The sequence below is a fragment of the Ostrea edulis genome, chromosome 5 (genome assembly GCF_947568905.1).
Source record: "Ostrea edulis chromosome 5, xbOstEdul1.1, whole genome shotgun sequence".
NCBI lineage: Eukaryota > Metazoa > Mollusca > Bivalvia > Ostreida > Ostreidae > Ostrea > Ostrea edulis.
Window position 1 is genome coordinate 54,152,622 of NC_079168.1, and position 15,679 is coordinate 54,168,300.

Sequence of the window (15,679 nt, forward strand, 5' to 3'; positions counted from 1 at the left end):
AACACTGTATGAAGTCTCTACCTGTACTGAACACTGTATAAAGTCTCTACCTGTACTGACTGTATGAAGTCTCTACCTGTACTGACTGTATGAAGTCTCTACCTGTACTGAACACTGTATAAAGTCTCTACCTGTACTGAACACTGTATAAAGTCTCTACCTGTACTGAACACTGTGCTGGAATGATTCCATCCACTGTGCTCTCCAGAAATGGATCAAAGTTTCTGTCAGGCCTTCTCATGAAGTCAGGTTTCAATAAATATCTGCAATAACATAAATGTTCAAGAAACACTTGTAGGAAGATCCCTGATGATGAGGACACCTACTGCCACAACATTGTCTATTTACATCAGCTTCTAAAAACTGATTTCTAGTATATAAATGTAATTGTATTTCAAAATTCTATAAGTGAAAGTAAAATCAATGTGTTACAAAAATAATGGACAAATTTCCAAGCATGAATTTGTAACTCATGTTTGTAAAAAGATAAAGGATTTCATAACACATGTACCATATAATATTATAGTCTTTCATATTAAGATATGCTAATCAAGATTATATCTGTAAAACAAATTCACTGTAGAAAAATATCTGAATACTGTTTAAGCCAATGTTTTAAAACACAATATTCATGAATATGGCTAATTCCAGTGATAGAATATTCTTACTCTGTCCTCTACGACAGTGACCTTAAAGAAACTTCATCTTAACAACACAAACTACTCTGGATACATTGAAATTCAGGGGACCAACCAAAATTGTTCATTATATCCAAACTTTAATAACCAATGTTGAACTACATGTACATAAATAACATTACTGGAGATTTCTTTAAAGTTCAATATAACAGATAGTTCAACAAAAGCGATATCAATGTAAGTGGAGTAGACTGTATGTGGTACCAAGGTATTCAATTAAAGTTCAAAATCATAGCCATGGTTAAAATTCTGGACTGTGGACAGACATCACTATGGGGGCATATTCATTTTCAAATGATCTCTTACTGAAACAAATAACTGAGAAATGTCACTGATTTCTACAAAAACTGACCACTCAATGATTCCAAGTTCTAAATTTTGCAGCCCTTTATCAGCAATGGTGACGTCTCCATATGAATGAAAAATTCTCGAGAGGGACGTTAATCAATATATATATAAAAAAAATCTTAGTTCTTTACGCTTACCCACAATTTCCATTGTACTCGAACTTTCCCTGATTAAGTTGCATGGCTATATCTGGAGTTTGGAAGTTAAGTGCCACCATCTGACATCCAGCGTTCCAAAATAACTATCATCCAAGAGAAAATCTAACCATTATTTAAGAATCTATATTCATAATCAAAAGGAGACTTTAATGGTCACCCAAATTTAACACAATGAACAAGAGGCCCATGAGACACATCGCTCATCAGAGTCAACTTGGCCCATATTTAAAGATTTTCTTAAAATATTCGCATGTAAAACTTTGATCCCTATTGTGGCCCTGACCTACCCCTGGAGGCCATGATTTTTAAAAACTTGAATATGCACTATGTCAGGGTACAGTGTACCAAATTTGATGTATGCCAAGCAAAGGGTTCTCAAGATATAGAGCGGAAAGCATATTCCTATGCCCAGTATGACACTTGCTCTTAAAATCAATAGGGGTCATCTACTACTTCAGATGTACCAGTGTACCACGTTTGATGTCTGTCAAGCAAAGGGTTCTCAAGATATTGAGTGGAAAATATTTTCCTAGGTCCAGTATGACCCTTGATCTTTGGTCCATGTGACCTCAAAATCTATCTACCCCTTACAATGTACCAGTGTGCCAAGTTTGATGTCTGTCAAGCAAAGGGTTCTAAAGATATTGAGTGGACAATATTTTCTTATGTCCTGTATGACCCTTGACCTTTGTCCATGTGACCTCAAAATCAATAGGGGCCATCTACTCCTTAAGATGTACCAGTGTACTAAGTTTGATATCTGTAATGCAAAGGGTTTTCAAGACATTGAACAGTCAGTATATTCCCTATGTCTAGATTGACCCTTGACCTTTAACCATGTAACCTCAATATCAATAGGGGTCATTTACTTCTCTTAATGTACCAGTGTATCAAGTTTAATGTCTATCAAGGAAAGGGTTCTCAAGATATTGAGCAGACATCATCTTCCTATGTCCAGAGTGGATTGACCCTTGATTTTTTGACCTAAAAATCATAGGGGTCCTCTTCTACTCATAACCAACCTACATATGAACAAGATATGTTTGTAAAACACATAAGCCCCCCTTGATGCAAAATTGAAAAAGGTTATACACATGCATCATTCAATGGATAGTAGTATCACCAATTCAAAATATTGAGCAGACAATATCTTCCTATGTCAGGAGTGGATTGACCATGTGACCTAAAATCAAGATTGTCTGCTTTTTATATCTTTGCACTCTGCTATATGTTCAGTAGTAAAGGTTTTTAAAGATTAAATTAGGTTTTTTCTGGATTGGTTCCACCCCTATTGCCCAAAGGGGCCATGAAATTTACAATATTTGTTGTCCTAAAGAATGAAGGATGTAATCATATTATAAAGTAATATTACTATTTCATAAACAAAACATGTAGCTTATTATTAGAAATTAGAATTTCAGACGTTAACATTTAAATGTATAAGAGGTATATCAATTAGGTTACCTGGGGCATGTAGTTGCTGGAGTCCACTCGACCACCTCTGGGATAGATTCGACTCATTTGGCGCTTGTTATAGCTAAATGGTATTAAGGATTTTTGCCACAAAGAAAACACATTATAGTATTTATATCTATTTGCCATAACAACGGCATTCACATAATAATGAGTTGTAAAAAGTTAAAGAATATCACAGATCAACATTACGAATATCTGCTACTAAAATACTAATGCACTGTAAATATTTGTGATTTTTCTCAAAGTTTTGTAAAGTACATAATATCTTACTACATGTAATTGATAATGTTTTTGTCTGGTAGCATTAGAACCTAGAGACTTATTTTGAATACGGTCCTTGCACTAATATCACATGGACATTTATGTGATACTATATCACCATCTTGGTTTGATGTTACTTGATTACAACTACCGTATATACTTGCATAAAAGTGAACTACCTTATATTATGTACAAGTCTACCAATTTTCACAGATTTCTTTAAAATCATAAAATATCCTTGTGCAACATTCTTTGTATTTCTGTTAATGATTTTAAATTACGGGTCTCTTTAATTGAATAAGAGTGATTTTCCCTTTTAAAAATCATATTCTTTGAATCGTTGACCTTGATCTCATCGAGTAATGCATGACAAGATGCAACAATAATTAGGAAATGTTCAATGTCAGCGCTGGATATCTTGTATTTTCTTATTAATATTTATACTGGATTTATAATTCTCCTACTCTTGGATCTAGATTGTTGACCAGTTTTTACCGCAATCAAAGGTCACTGGTACCCTGACCCGGTGTGTTTTCTTAGTGACGTGTTAGGGGGTGCCCCATGTACTGGGACTGTCTGAGACATTACTGGGTCTGATAATTGTAGCAATGAAAAATTCCAACATTTTCTTTTTGAAATTCATCTAATAAAAGAATTCTACAAAATATGAAGAATTTTAAGTAAGTGGTTCAGTCATGTTAAAATTTGTCACACTTCAAAATCAGGATCATAATTCACAATTTCCCAAACTCTGTTAAAAAATGCAATGTTTTCTAAATGGACAATCACAAATACCTTGCTTTGACATTAGAATGCACTTAAAAGTCAGACACAGACTTTTCAATCTGAATTTGATTCCTTAATATCTGACTTAAATGCAAGTATATATGGTATTAACTAGGATGGAACTGACTAATCAATTACAACAACAAGCTCATTCCTCTATTCTTTTCACATGGAAATCATGCAATACAATTCATAACACAGCAATAATCAATTAGTCTGTGCCACACAGCTATCAATGAAGATGAATTGTAACTCTTGAACTTCATGTTAGGCCAAATCTTAACTAGATTACCAAATGATTGTGCATCTTATAACAACTCTAAAGACATCTGGCACAGACTGAAAGAAACTGGCTCACAGGTATTTCCTACGTCACGACATACCTATCTAACAAAGGATACAAAACCAAAGGTAGCCCCGAACACTGTCAATTTAGCACAATAATAAAATTCCAAGCACACAGACAAGGCTACATACTCATGCAAGGATACGCTAAAAACTCTACACAATTATGCTTGATTAATCCAAACGCAGAATTTTCATTAAAAGATGACATTTGGTAATGGATATTTCGAGCTACAATGGAAAGAAAAAATATCAAATATACATGCAAATCAAAATTAAACACTGACAAAACATATTTTGGATCATGTATTATTCACTGTAACAGAATATTTCACTGTGTGTGATATCAACCTTCCTAAAGGAGCTATTATGTACCATCTTTTATGAAATGTCCCTTAATAAAAGGAAAGGATGATAATAGCAATTTCCAACCCAAAAATACAAACATATTCTAAAATTAATCTGAAATTCAATAATTTCCATAGTCCAAAACGAAAATCAGAATTTATGTTAATTTCCAATGCAAATTTCTACTTTGGAATATATTGAATTAATTGATGATTTTTAGCAGTCAACATAAAATTTGTGCAAAATGTCAATTTCTATAATGTAAATCAGTTTTATACCTAGAAATTATGAGCCCCATAGATTATTTAAACATACTATTTTCACACATTTACCGTATAAAAATGTGTAAAGTTAAATTACATCTCAATTTGATTTTGGTTCACGCATGTGGCCATAAAGAGCAGAAGTACTCATTTTTGGCTTTTTGAAAATAATGGTAGAAAATTCTTTAAAAATATGTAATTGTAATGTTGTATAATGAACAGTAAGGAATATTTGCTGTAATTTAAGTTTTATATATCTAATCTATTCTAAAGATAATTATGATAAATAGTCTTGAATTATCATAAAAAATTCTGGCAAAATTATACATGTAAATACATGAAAATATAAGAATGATATGTATTATCAGTGAACAATATCACTAATTTGGACCCACCCTAAAGTCAAAACCCTGGGGTTGTGAAATTCACCATTTTTTGTCCATCCTTTCCTGCTTTTCCTAAATATGCATACTGTATCAGTAAACTTAAAGTCCTTCAAATAATAAAGACAATAATCACTATAATAATTTTGGCTCCACCTTGAAACCAATTAAATCCTTACCCCCTAAGATGATGAAATTTACAATTCTGGTAAAGGACTACCTACTCCTTCTAAATATTTTTAATTTCAATTTAGTATCAATAACATTAAAGCATATATCTTTTACATCTTTTGCACATACACACTATATATACCAAGTTTGGTCCCACCCTGGAGTCAGAACCTCTACCCTGGGGATCATGAAACTTATAAAATTGGTAGAGGCCTCCCTGCTATACATCACTATGCATTTTTTTTAAAAAAAGATATGCAGTTGTAGAGAAGAAGAGTTTTGAAAATTGGTCAATTTTGGGCAGTTTTTGCCCCATCCTTAAGGCCCCAGTCATGCAAGAGTTCTGAAATTTATAATTTATGTCCTCCTTGTTCCAAAGATGCTTCATACCTAATTTGATAGAAATTGGAAAAGTAGTTATCAAGAAAAAGTTAAAACAGTTCTATTTTTCATACATTTAATAACTGGCCATTTTGGCCCCAACCTGATACCAAAACCTCTAGGCCCTGGGATCATCAAATTTACAATTTAAGTAAAGGACTACTTGTTCTTTATAAATATCCAGTTAGTTTCAATTTAGTATCAATAGCACTAAAGAAGATGTTATTTAAGTGTTTTAAACATAAACACTATATACCAAGTTTGGCCCCACCCTGGAGTCAGTACCTCTACCCCAGGGATCATGAAATTTACAATTTTGGTAGAGGCCTTCCTGCTATACATCACTATCCATTTAGTTTTTTTGGGTTCTAGAGAAGATGTTTTGAAAATTAATCGATTTTAGGCAGGTTTTGCCCCACCCCTAAGGCCCCAGGGGCGCAGTAGTCCTGAAATTCACACTTTATGTCCACCTTGTCACAAAGACGTTTCATACCAAATTTGAAAAAATTTGGAAAGGTAGTTTTCGAAGAGAAGTTAAAAATGTTCAATTGTTAACACACAACACATGACGGACGCAAACCAATAGAATAGGTCACCTGAGTAACTCAGGGTGACTGAAAAACAAGATGTGTTTGTGAAACACTGATGCCCCCATATGGCCAAACTCCAAAGTCATGAGGTCAAAAATTTTAGTACAAAAAAATGGGTCTTAATTGTCACAAGGAATACACATGTGAAATATGAAAGCCCTAGCACAATCTGTTCAAAAGTTATGACTAAGGTTAAACTATATCAAAAGTAGGTCAAACTCCAAGGTCAAGAGGTAAAAAATTTTGCTAGCAAAATGTCAAAAGGAATAAACATGTAAAATATGAAAGCCCTATCACCAACCATTCAAAATTAAGGCCAAAGTTAACGTTTTTGCAGGCAAACAGAAAGAAGGACAGACCAAAAAGTATACACCCCCCCCCCCCCCCCCCCCCCCCCCCCCCCAATTTCCGATTATGGGGGCACTTAGAAATAATTTCACACACACTTACCTAGATACTTAGGTTTGTTTTGAACTGAGCATTATATTTACATTCCAAATGGATAGCACTGCATATCTTCTTATGTTTATACTACTCTATTGCTGCATTTTCCGCGTGCTTATAAAAGTTGTTTTACAGTACTATGCACACACAAAGACTAGTGATTACCTTTCCAGTAAATACACTATAAAGAGATACTGATTTACATATCATATATAAACCAATAAGCTCATAAAAAATATGGTTTTTCAAACATGCAACTTTAAGCCAAAAATATATAATGTTTCTGATTAAAACATTAATAGGCATATTTTGAAAATTTACATATCAAATGAATTATGAAACTTCAATCAGAAACTTAATCAGATCCACACATGTACATTTTTGGCATGGTGAAATACAACATACATATGACTATTGCAACATCAACAAACATTAGAACACCATCAGTCTAATTTAAGGACAATTGAGACAAATAAAAAAATTATTTGAAACAGAATTAGAGTTTTGTACATATGCATCAAGTGAATAATTTTTATGGCAAAAAATCAAATACATAAACAAATGCAATAACAGTCATACTGTTACAGTTAAATCAAATTCTTTTATCTGCAAAAAGATTTCTCAAACTTTCAAAATATAGTTTTTGTTATGTTCCCAAATTAATGAGAACAAGAAATATATATCTATCCAAACATCAGTTTTCGTTTGTTTGTCTCATATGTTAAATGCCATTAAATTAGTATCATTTCATTCCATTGTGCAGCAGGCTCAACAGTGAACAATTATTTGATGGTTAGTGTGAACATGTAATTTGAAAGTGATGATGAGTTATCGATAAACATTAAAGTAATAACTTAGAAATATTAGTTTCAGTTACTAAAAGACAAGGAATTTCTTTTTACTAGTAAATAAGTGATTATTATTCACAATGTTTAAAGTAGTACACAGAAATTCATAGGTGGATCAAGGATTTACCAATTCATATTTAACATCGCGAGTTCTGATTTTTAAATACAAATACAGAACAAATGTATGATGATAATCTCTAAATCCTTGATCCACCACTGATTTAGTATGTGAACTGAAGGATACTTGACAAGCTCAATTGCCTGAGATTTGAGGTATTGTAGTCCTACATTTTCATTGAAGGATGACATGTGATAATGAATATTTTGCTCTGCAAATATACAAAATAGTACAGGTTTTAAAAGGTATGAACTATGTTACAAAATACATGTACCAAGAAAAGTTTGCAAGAAATAAACAGAAGAATGGAACATAATTAGAAGTAACAGATTTTTAGGCAAAAGATTCAATCTGAAAACCCAAAACAGTCCAAATAATTTGAAGATGGTGATATACAATGAAGAAAAGTATATGCATAATTAAAAGAAAAATCAGTCTGAAAGGAAGTAAAAATTCTAAAAGGAATTACATGTGTTATCTAAGAAAAGAAACCTCTGATAAGTGTTTGTATTCAAAATTAAGTTGTTATATAATGTTAACAATTTTACAATAATATATCTATTTCATTATGGGTCAGGGGTCTTACTCACTAAAGAAATGCTTTTTGCAATTTATTTCATGTTGCATATAAATTTATTATGAATCTAATGAAATAAAGAAGACAAACACATAAAACCATATTTTCACAATTTTACACACCACTGGAAATATTTTTGATCAATTGAAAATGTTGGTTTTAGTTGTAAGACTGTTTGTAGAATGTGCTCCTGGTTTTGTTTTCAATCAGGGCGCTGTATAATGGAGGTTGTCATGCACTCACCTAGAGATATTAACCACTATCTCACACACAGCCATGGGACTGGGTACTACCATATCTCCTTAAACTTAATGGATAACAAGTCTACTTCTTTATACAAAAAATATATCTGGACTTTCAAGATACAGCATTTATAATATGTTACAAAACCACAGTTTTGTAATTCATGGGTCCTACCTTCTGCTACTTTGAAGCCCTGAAATTTGACTGGCTGAGCATAGTTAACCATGGATGATAAGTATGGATGAATGTTTGTAGTGGCTCTTTCATAATGGTATGCTGACATTAAGGCAGCCTCCTCATCTGCTGTCAAACTTCCCTACAATTCAAATATTCTTGAAGATTACACCTAACATTACACTGATTCTCAGATTGGTACATTACATGTACTTGCAATACATCAACATCAGATCTAAAAACACTATTAAACCTGAAGTCTAAATTTCACAAAAATATTGCAATTTTGATTTGTCAGGTGACAAATTAAGTACACTCTGTAAAAGCATGCCGAATTTTCCTTTATATAGAGGTGATTAATATGCTGCTCCTCCTGATCTTCTAAATCCATCCTTTCTCCTGTTTCTTTGTCAAAAAGGTTAAAGAATACATGATATAAGGCAGACGATTAACAGTACCTTTTTGCCTGAGAACTGCCTAAATGACTTCTTGCTTAGACTATCCTCTCCATCCATACTGCTTTCCATATCTTCACTTTTCCCAAGATTTAACTCTGGATGAGCATCAGTGTTTGTGCTTACTGTTGGGGGGTCAATTTCTGTAAATATAATGCTCCATAAAGATCTACTACTTTCAAACCAGTACTGGAATAAATGTATTTCACTAAATTTAATATCTATTTTTAGCTCAGTATACTCAGCTTCCTGGAGAAAGGTTTGTAAAATGTTTCTTCTTGACGATGAAGTTCATTCCAAAGGCACCTTTGGTACACATATTGTGAAAACAATAAGATATGTGTTCTCTTTCTCAGTTTGCTAAATATTCCTTTATACTTGTTGTGATCAAATTTTTAATTGGAAGGAGCCTTCCCATTACTAAATTCCAAGCATAGGAACCAGAAATCTTACCAGTACATCTAATTTCAGGTAGCATACAAATTACCCACACAATAAACCATTGTGGATCTTTGTCAGTGATTTGGGCAATACAAAAAGACAGACATTGATTTGGAGAAAGAAACATTTCACTGTATGTTATGCTCCTGTATAACCATCCACTCAAAATCTTAAATGTAGAAAATGGTAGCATTATAAGGGTAACCCCCATCCCGAGATTTGAAAGACATACACTATACATTTATCAGGAGCAGTTAAAGCTAATCCATGGTTAATCATACTGATAATCACTGTTTGCAAAAAGTATAATGCATTCAATACAATGTACATGCTGAGTACTAAATGACTAATAAAACTTCTGATTCCTCTAGTACCTATTACTAGTAAAAATGTTGGATTTTGACATTGATAAACATTATTCCTTGGTCATTACATTTCTAGAACAAACAGAGCGTCTACCACAGTTTGTGAATGACCATGCTGATAAATTGTTTAATGAGTATGACAGAGTTGTTCAGTATTTTGCATGCACGGTTTCTCTATCTATCTTCTCATTAGTTCTCTAGGGTAAAATTATAAACACTGAGGAGCACAGGTACCCATCACTAATTACAGGGAACGATTGTCAAAATACCCAGAAAACAGAGGAGTAAAGCATTATAATACAAAACATCATCAAATATAGAGACACACCATTCTTTAGTTACAGGTAGCATGTACTATGTAGTATATAAAAGCATGAAAGTGTCTATACTAATATTACTAGATCTGATCATGCATACAGAGCCATTCTCCAGAAAATGACCATATATATACTCAAGCACTCAATAATTAATTACAATAAAAGATTGATTAAGGTTAAGATTCATCAGCTTGCTGGAACTGAAAAAAAAATTCTCCATATCTTCTATCTTTTATATAGTTATTCTCCCTTTCAGATAATAAAGTTCTACATAAAAAAAGTTTAATTCATTTTGCTTTGACATTATATATATAAACTATGATAATATTTGCATTCACAGATATACATGTATACATTCATATCAAACAACATAAGGGATTGGGGCATCTCAAGAGCAGCTAGTCAGTCTTATGCCTCTTTTTTAAGTTTTCACACCACGTTAAAATTTCTACTGAAATTGTGTTCCATTCAGTTTGCTTATTGATATATACAATCAGAACTCTATATTAGGTTTCTTCTCATTTTGCAAAATAAAATCCTATTGCCATATGACGAGACTGGCTATTCTTGACCTTTCCCGTTACACAGACTTCTACTGAATTTGTCGGGGGGACTTAGTCTTCACCTTTTTTTGGTGAAGCCGATCGAGTCTCCTCTACTCGTGAGTCAGAACTGGACTGGTCATCTTCTGCAGCATTAATTCACATTTCAGCACAAAATATAAAGGCATGCTCTCATAAAGTGTAACCTTGGAATTATCATCATAACTTCAGTTACATTCCCTATATTTACAAATTAACATTCAGCAAAAAGAAGATTGCATCTTTATTGTAAGCAATACTAAATTCATGCTTTTGTTGAAATTTCTGCTTGAGGTAAATCTTCAGAATTGCATTTTTTATTCTACTGTCTTCACCAAGTTTTCAAGAAGAATAATCACAGCTAAAATATGCCGTGGATAAAAAGTATATAAGATGTGTCTAATATTCTCGTGGTATGAAATGAACTATTTAATATTAACCTTACTGGCATAAAATTTGCAATTTTACTGTCAATTCATCAAGAATAATCTGAAAACCTCTATCTGATGCTTTAATCCACTTAGCTATAAGCAGTTATGCAATGATAATTGTATAGTTTCATTTTTAAAAATACATGAGGACATGAACTGCGATGATTTATGCCAGCGTACTTCATGATGTGCATTAGTGCTTTATGAAAAGTATGCCAATGTGAAGCATTGCAGTTCATACCCTCAAGTATTTTCAAAAATTAACTCTCTTTTTTATATTTATATTCTACTTTGATTTCTGTCGGAGTTTCCAGCTGTTAAAAAAGATGTATTATATTTATCAAGATTCATAAACACATTGTTCACATCTGCATTGCATTCATGAGGAAATGGCTATCACAACTGGTAAAGATCTCGAACATTGGAAATGTAAATGTATTAAGAATATATCACTAATCTGTGATGTACGTATATACTTTGTGACCATGTGTTGTCCTCCTTCACTGGGAGTTTGTTTTTTTTTTTTTAATTACCAATTTCTTTTCAAAATAAAAAGAGTATAGTTCTAAGATTTTCTGAATGACTGTCAAGATAGGTGGCATATTTCAATCAAATCAGGCACCTTATGATCAAAACAAACAGCACACATTCATTCAAACACTGATATGCATTAGGTACAACACACATTGGTGTGCAGTTAATTCTGACGTGTACCTAACTTTTCTATCAAACACATTTACAAGACAATAAGGAAACAATGGGAGGATTTCTATTCTCAATATTGAAACTCATTTGTAAATGTCTTTACTGAATACAGTTCAGACTGCCTTATCCATCTTCTGAATCAAGTAACTCTCTGTCATATGTACAGGTCACATGCTTCATGAAGTATGTCATTTATTTCTTAATAATAACATTGAACTTTTAATTGTGTCTCTGTAACTTACAAATTTTTCCTATCATGTGAAATGACTAGATACACATGCTGTGCAAGGAAAACTGCAGAAACCTGAAGAATTGTACTTAAAATCCATCTTGAAGTTAAACTTTTTTAAATATTTGTAATATTCCAGGCTGTGTTCAGCAACCCAATGTCATATGCAACCTCTTGCATCAGTTCCCCAAAGCATTGCAGATGATTGAAAAACAAGATTATTACAAAAGTATGCTGGATGGAAGTGCAATAATTCAAGATAAAAAAAATCTACAAGCTCACCATTCATAGGTCCGTCTTCTCCCTCAATGTCATCAATGACTTTGGTCAGGGCATCCTGATCTTGAGATGTCTCCTCCACTGCTGTTTGATATTGTCCTTTCATAAACAACTCATATTGCCCTGTAATAAATTGTAAAGACACCTTTGTATGAACTTCACATTCAACTACATGGTATTTAAGGAGGTATGCTACACCATAGAAATTTGATATGGATGAAAAGTGGAGGATATGTACTAAGATATTGTAAGCTCCCCAAGGATGGCGAGATAGATGTGGGGACTACAAAATAGTAGAACTCAAATTCAGGTCAGGTACTAAGTACTGTGGCTCTCAGGTACTGTTTAATGAACTCTCCAACCAAAGGAGTCTCTGGTTTGATATAATATGACTATAGGTGAAGGTAATTAATGTTTTAATTCAATACATGTGATTTCATTCAATTGACAGGTGATAACACAAAGAGTGAAATACTCATATGGTCTAAGACGTCTGCCGTACAGGTTTAAGTGCAAAAAGGGAAATTACTGGTTAAAGGAATATTTGTTGATATAAAGTAAAACAGGTGTCCAGTGTGTTGGGAGATAAATGTCTTATCAAACTTCTAACCTAATCTTGAAATCTGGATCGTATCCGAGGAGAGAAGTTTGAATGTTGCCGCCAATACAACTTGCAATTATCTGAAATCTATGTCGCTTGCGCTGTATATATAGGTTTCTGAAATATAACACGTGATGGGGCTTAACCAATGGAATTACTGTACGGAGACGTCCAACCAATCACAGCATTGTACTGTACCGTACAGACATAATATTGTCTAACAGTGTCAAACAAAGCTGCCGTACAAAATGATAAACGTGAAAAAGTGTTATAAAATCAGAATTGGTGATGGATTTAAACTAGGAGATAATTCTGGAAGTAGTCATGCACTGTAAGTAAACATTTATGACTGTAAAAATTTGCATTACATTAAATAAAATATCAATCGTCGAGCAGACGATGTTGTCACCGTACAAATGAGCAACTGTATTCTATTACAATTTCAGGTAAGATTTTCCGCTAAAAACATCAATAAAATAAATGTACACAACAGCTTTGTAATATTTACAAACGATTTACATAGTAATATAACGGTAAAGTTAAACGCGTTCTTAAAAACGAAACAGTGCATACATGTAAACACATGGGAGAAAGATGGCGGACATTACGTATACAAGGTGCTGTCCCAATAAACTTCACACAGGAATAAATAATCAGGGCATCTTTCCGCTTACAAAAACGATGCTTAAAATACCTGTAATGTACACCAAATTGAAGGGTATGTATCTTAACCTACATGAAGTAGATTAAGTACAAATATAGAACAACATGCTTTGTGATGCTACGTAGACACGAACGTGTATTTCTGAAATATGTAGCAACCATTATTATATTTATATAAAATCCACCCACAATTATTCCCAATTGACTTACAACATTGAAATACTGAAATTTAACTGCCAGGTCCTTACAATATTTTGAAATTAACAAGATGTGTTTGTGAAACACAAATGCCCCCAATAATGGCCAATTCCGAAGATGGCCAAGATCACAAAGGCAAATATCTTGGTACCAGTAGAAAGATCTTGTCAAAAAAAATGCTCATGTACAATATGAAAGCTCTAATATTTACCATTTAGAAGTTATGACCAATGTAAAAAAATAAATAAAAGTAGGTCAAATGTCAAGGTCAAAAGGTTTAATACCAACAGAAAAGTCTTGTCACAAGGAATACTCATGTGAAACATCAAAGCTCTATCACTTACTGTTCAAAAGTTATTAGCAAGGTTAAAGTTTTCAAAAAGTAGGTCAAACTCCAAGGTCAAGGTCACGGGGTCACAAATGTTGGTACCCAAGGAAAGGTCTTGTCACAAGAATACTCATGTGAAATATCAAAGCTCTATCACTTACTGTTCAAAAGTTATTAGCAAGGTTAAAGTTTCAGACAGAATGACAGACAGGACAAAAACAATATGCCCCCTGATCTTCGATCTCGGGGGCATAAAAACTTTTAAATTTACTTTATATAGTAAAAAAAAATGCAGTTTTAGTAGAAAGCAATCTGGAAAAAAATTTAAAACCCCTGCTGGACTTGAACCCGCGAGCTACTCAGCTAGGCGATGATTTTTTGAATGAATAGATATTTAATATATTTTCATCCATGTTTTAAAAGGAAGTCAGCCATTAAGATGATGCAAAGTACCTCCTTAAGGTTACATTCTAGTTTTTGCAATGTGTAAAGTAAATATGATATAGTCCCAACTTTTGAATGCAAGCTGGGTCAGAAGCCAGGGCTCAACATCAATTTTTCTTGCAAGATATCCGTCTGGGCTAGTGAAGTAAATAATGTACATCTGTATTTCCCTCCAAGTTTTACTGAGATTTCCCAGTCAGTTGAGTCTAAAGTCACAAGGAGGCAGAGAAAGGGGGGGGGGGGGGATTTTCAATGAGAGAAACCAAATACCACATTTGAGACCATCTTACAATGAAGGTAAATTAATTTGTTAATTTTTCTAAATATCAACCAAACTAATTCACAGAGCTACTGGAATATAACATGAGCATATGGTATTTGTAAAGACCACTAAGACCACTTACTTCTTTCCACTTCTGGGCGAAGTCTTTTGTTTTTGATGAGTATTTTTCCTTTGAGCTGATTTGGTGATGGTAAGGGTGTACCGGGTTGCAGCTGCCATAGAATGATAAAAACTTTATTCCCCACACACACGTACATGTTCATTTATCATCAAACTGATATAAAAAAAAAAATGAATCTATACAGGTGACTCTCGAAAACTCCAAATCCATTGGACCACAATAAAACATTGAGAGTTCGATTTGTTGAGAGTCTGGAAATCAGTTCTATTGACAGCTTTAAACTTTTACTCTAACTGGATATAATTCCATTTATAATGTGGAAGGGGACAATATTTATAATTTTCACAGCTAGGTAGTATATTCAATCTTGAAGCTCTCTTTCATCTGAACAAATAAACAAGAGGCCCATGAGCCACAATGCTCACCTTAGCCCTGCCATTCTTCATAAGATTTTTTACCCTCTTTATTCCCACGAAAAATTTTGACCTCACATCATAACCTGACCCTAGCCCCACAGGGTCATGACTTAAAAGAACTTGAATCCACACAACATAGAGATGCTTAGATATCTATGTTAGGCTGTTAGGCCACTGTCAGTACTGTAAAATAGCTACACGTTACTCATG

The 15,679-nt window shown here is 33.3% G+C and overlaps 1 protein-coding gene across 9 annotated transcripts in view; it reads right to left on the minus strand.

Moving 5' to 3' along the window:
* The window catches only part of LOC125652308 (1-phosphatidylinositol 4,5-bisphosphate phosphodiesterase beta-4-like), a 106,764-nt gene that overhangs the window by 18,782 nt on the left and 72,303 nt on the right, over nucleotides 1-15,679 (minus strand). For 6 of the 9 annotated variants that reach the window (XM_048881386.2, XM_048881388.2, XM_048881390.2 and 3 more), the window contains 9 exons: nucleotides 15,054-15,144; nucleotides 12,419-12,538; nucleotides 10,816-10,878; nucleotides 9,071-9,210; nucleotides 8,613-8,754; nucleotides 7,745-7,829; nucleotides 2,669-2,741; nucleotides 1,184-1,287; nucleotides 161-263 (listed from right to left, as the gene is read on the minus strand). In XM_048881386.2, the coding sequence (XP_048737343.1) occupies nucleotides 161-263; nucleotides 1,184-1,287; nucleotides 2,669-2,741; nucleotides 7,745-7,829; nucleotides 8,613-8,754; nucleotides 9,071-9,210; nucleotides 10,816-10,878; nucleotides 12,419-12,538; nucleotides 15,054-15,144 (921 nt within the window). Of the gene's footprint in view, nucleotides 1-160; nucleotides 264-1,183; nucleotides 1,288-2,668; nucleotides 2,742-4,218; nucleotides 4,304-7,744; nucleotides 7,830-8,612; nucleotides 8,755-9,070; nucleotides 9,211-10,815; nucleotides 10,879-12,418; nucleotides 12,539-15,053; nucleotides 15,145-15,679 lie in introns of all 9 variants that reach the window. The other 3 variants (XM_048881385.2, XM_056164842.1, XM_048881391.2) reach the window with 3 other exon arrangements.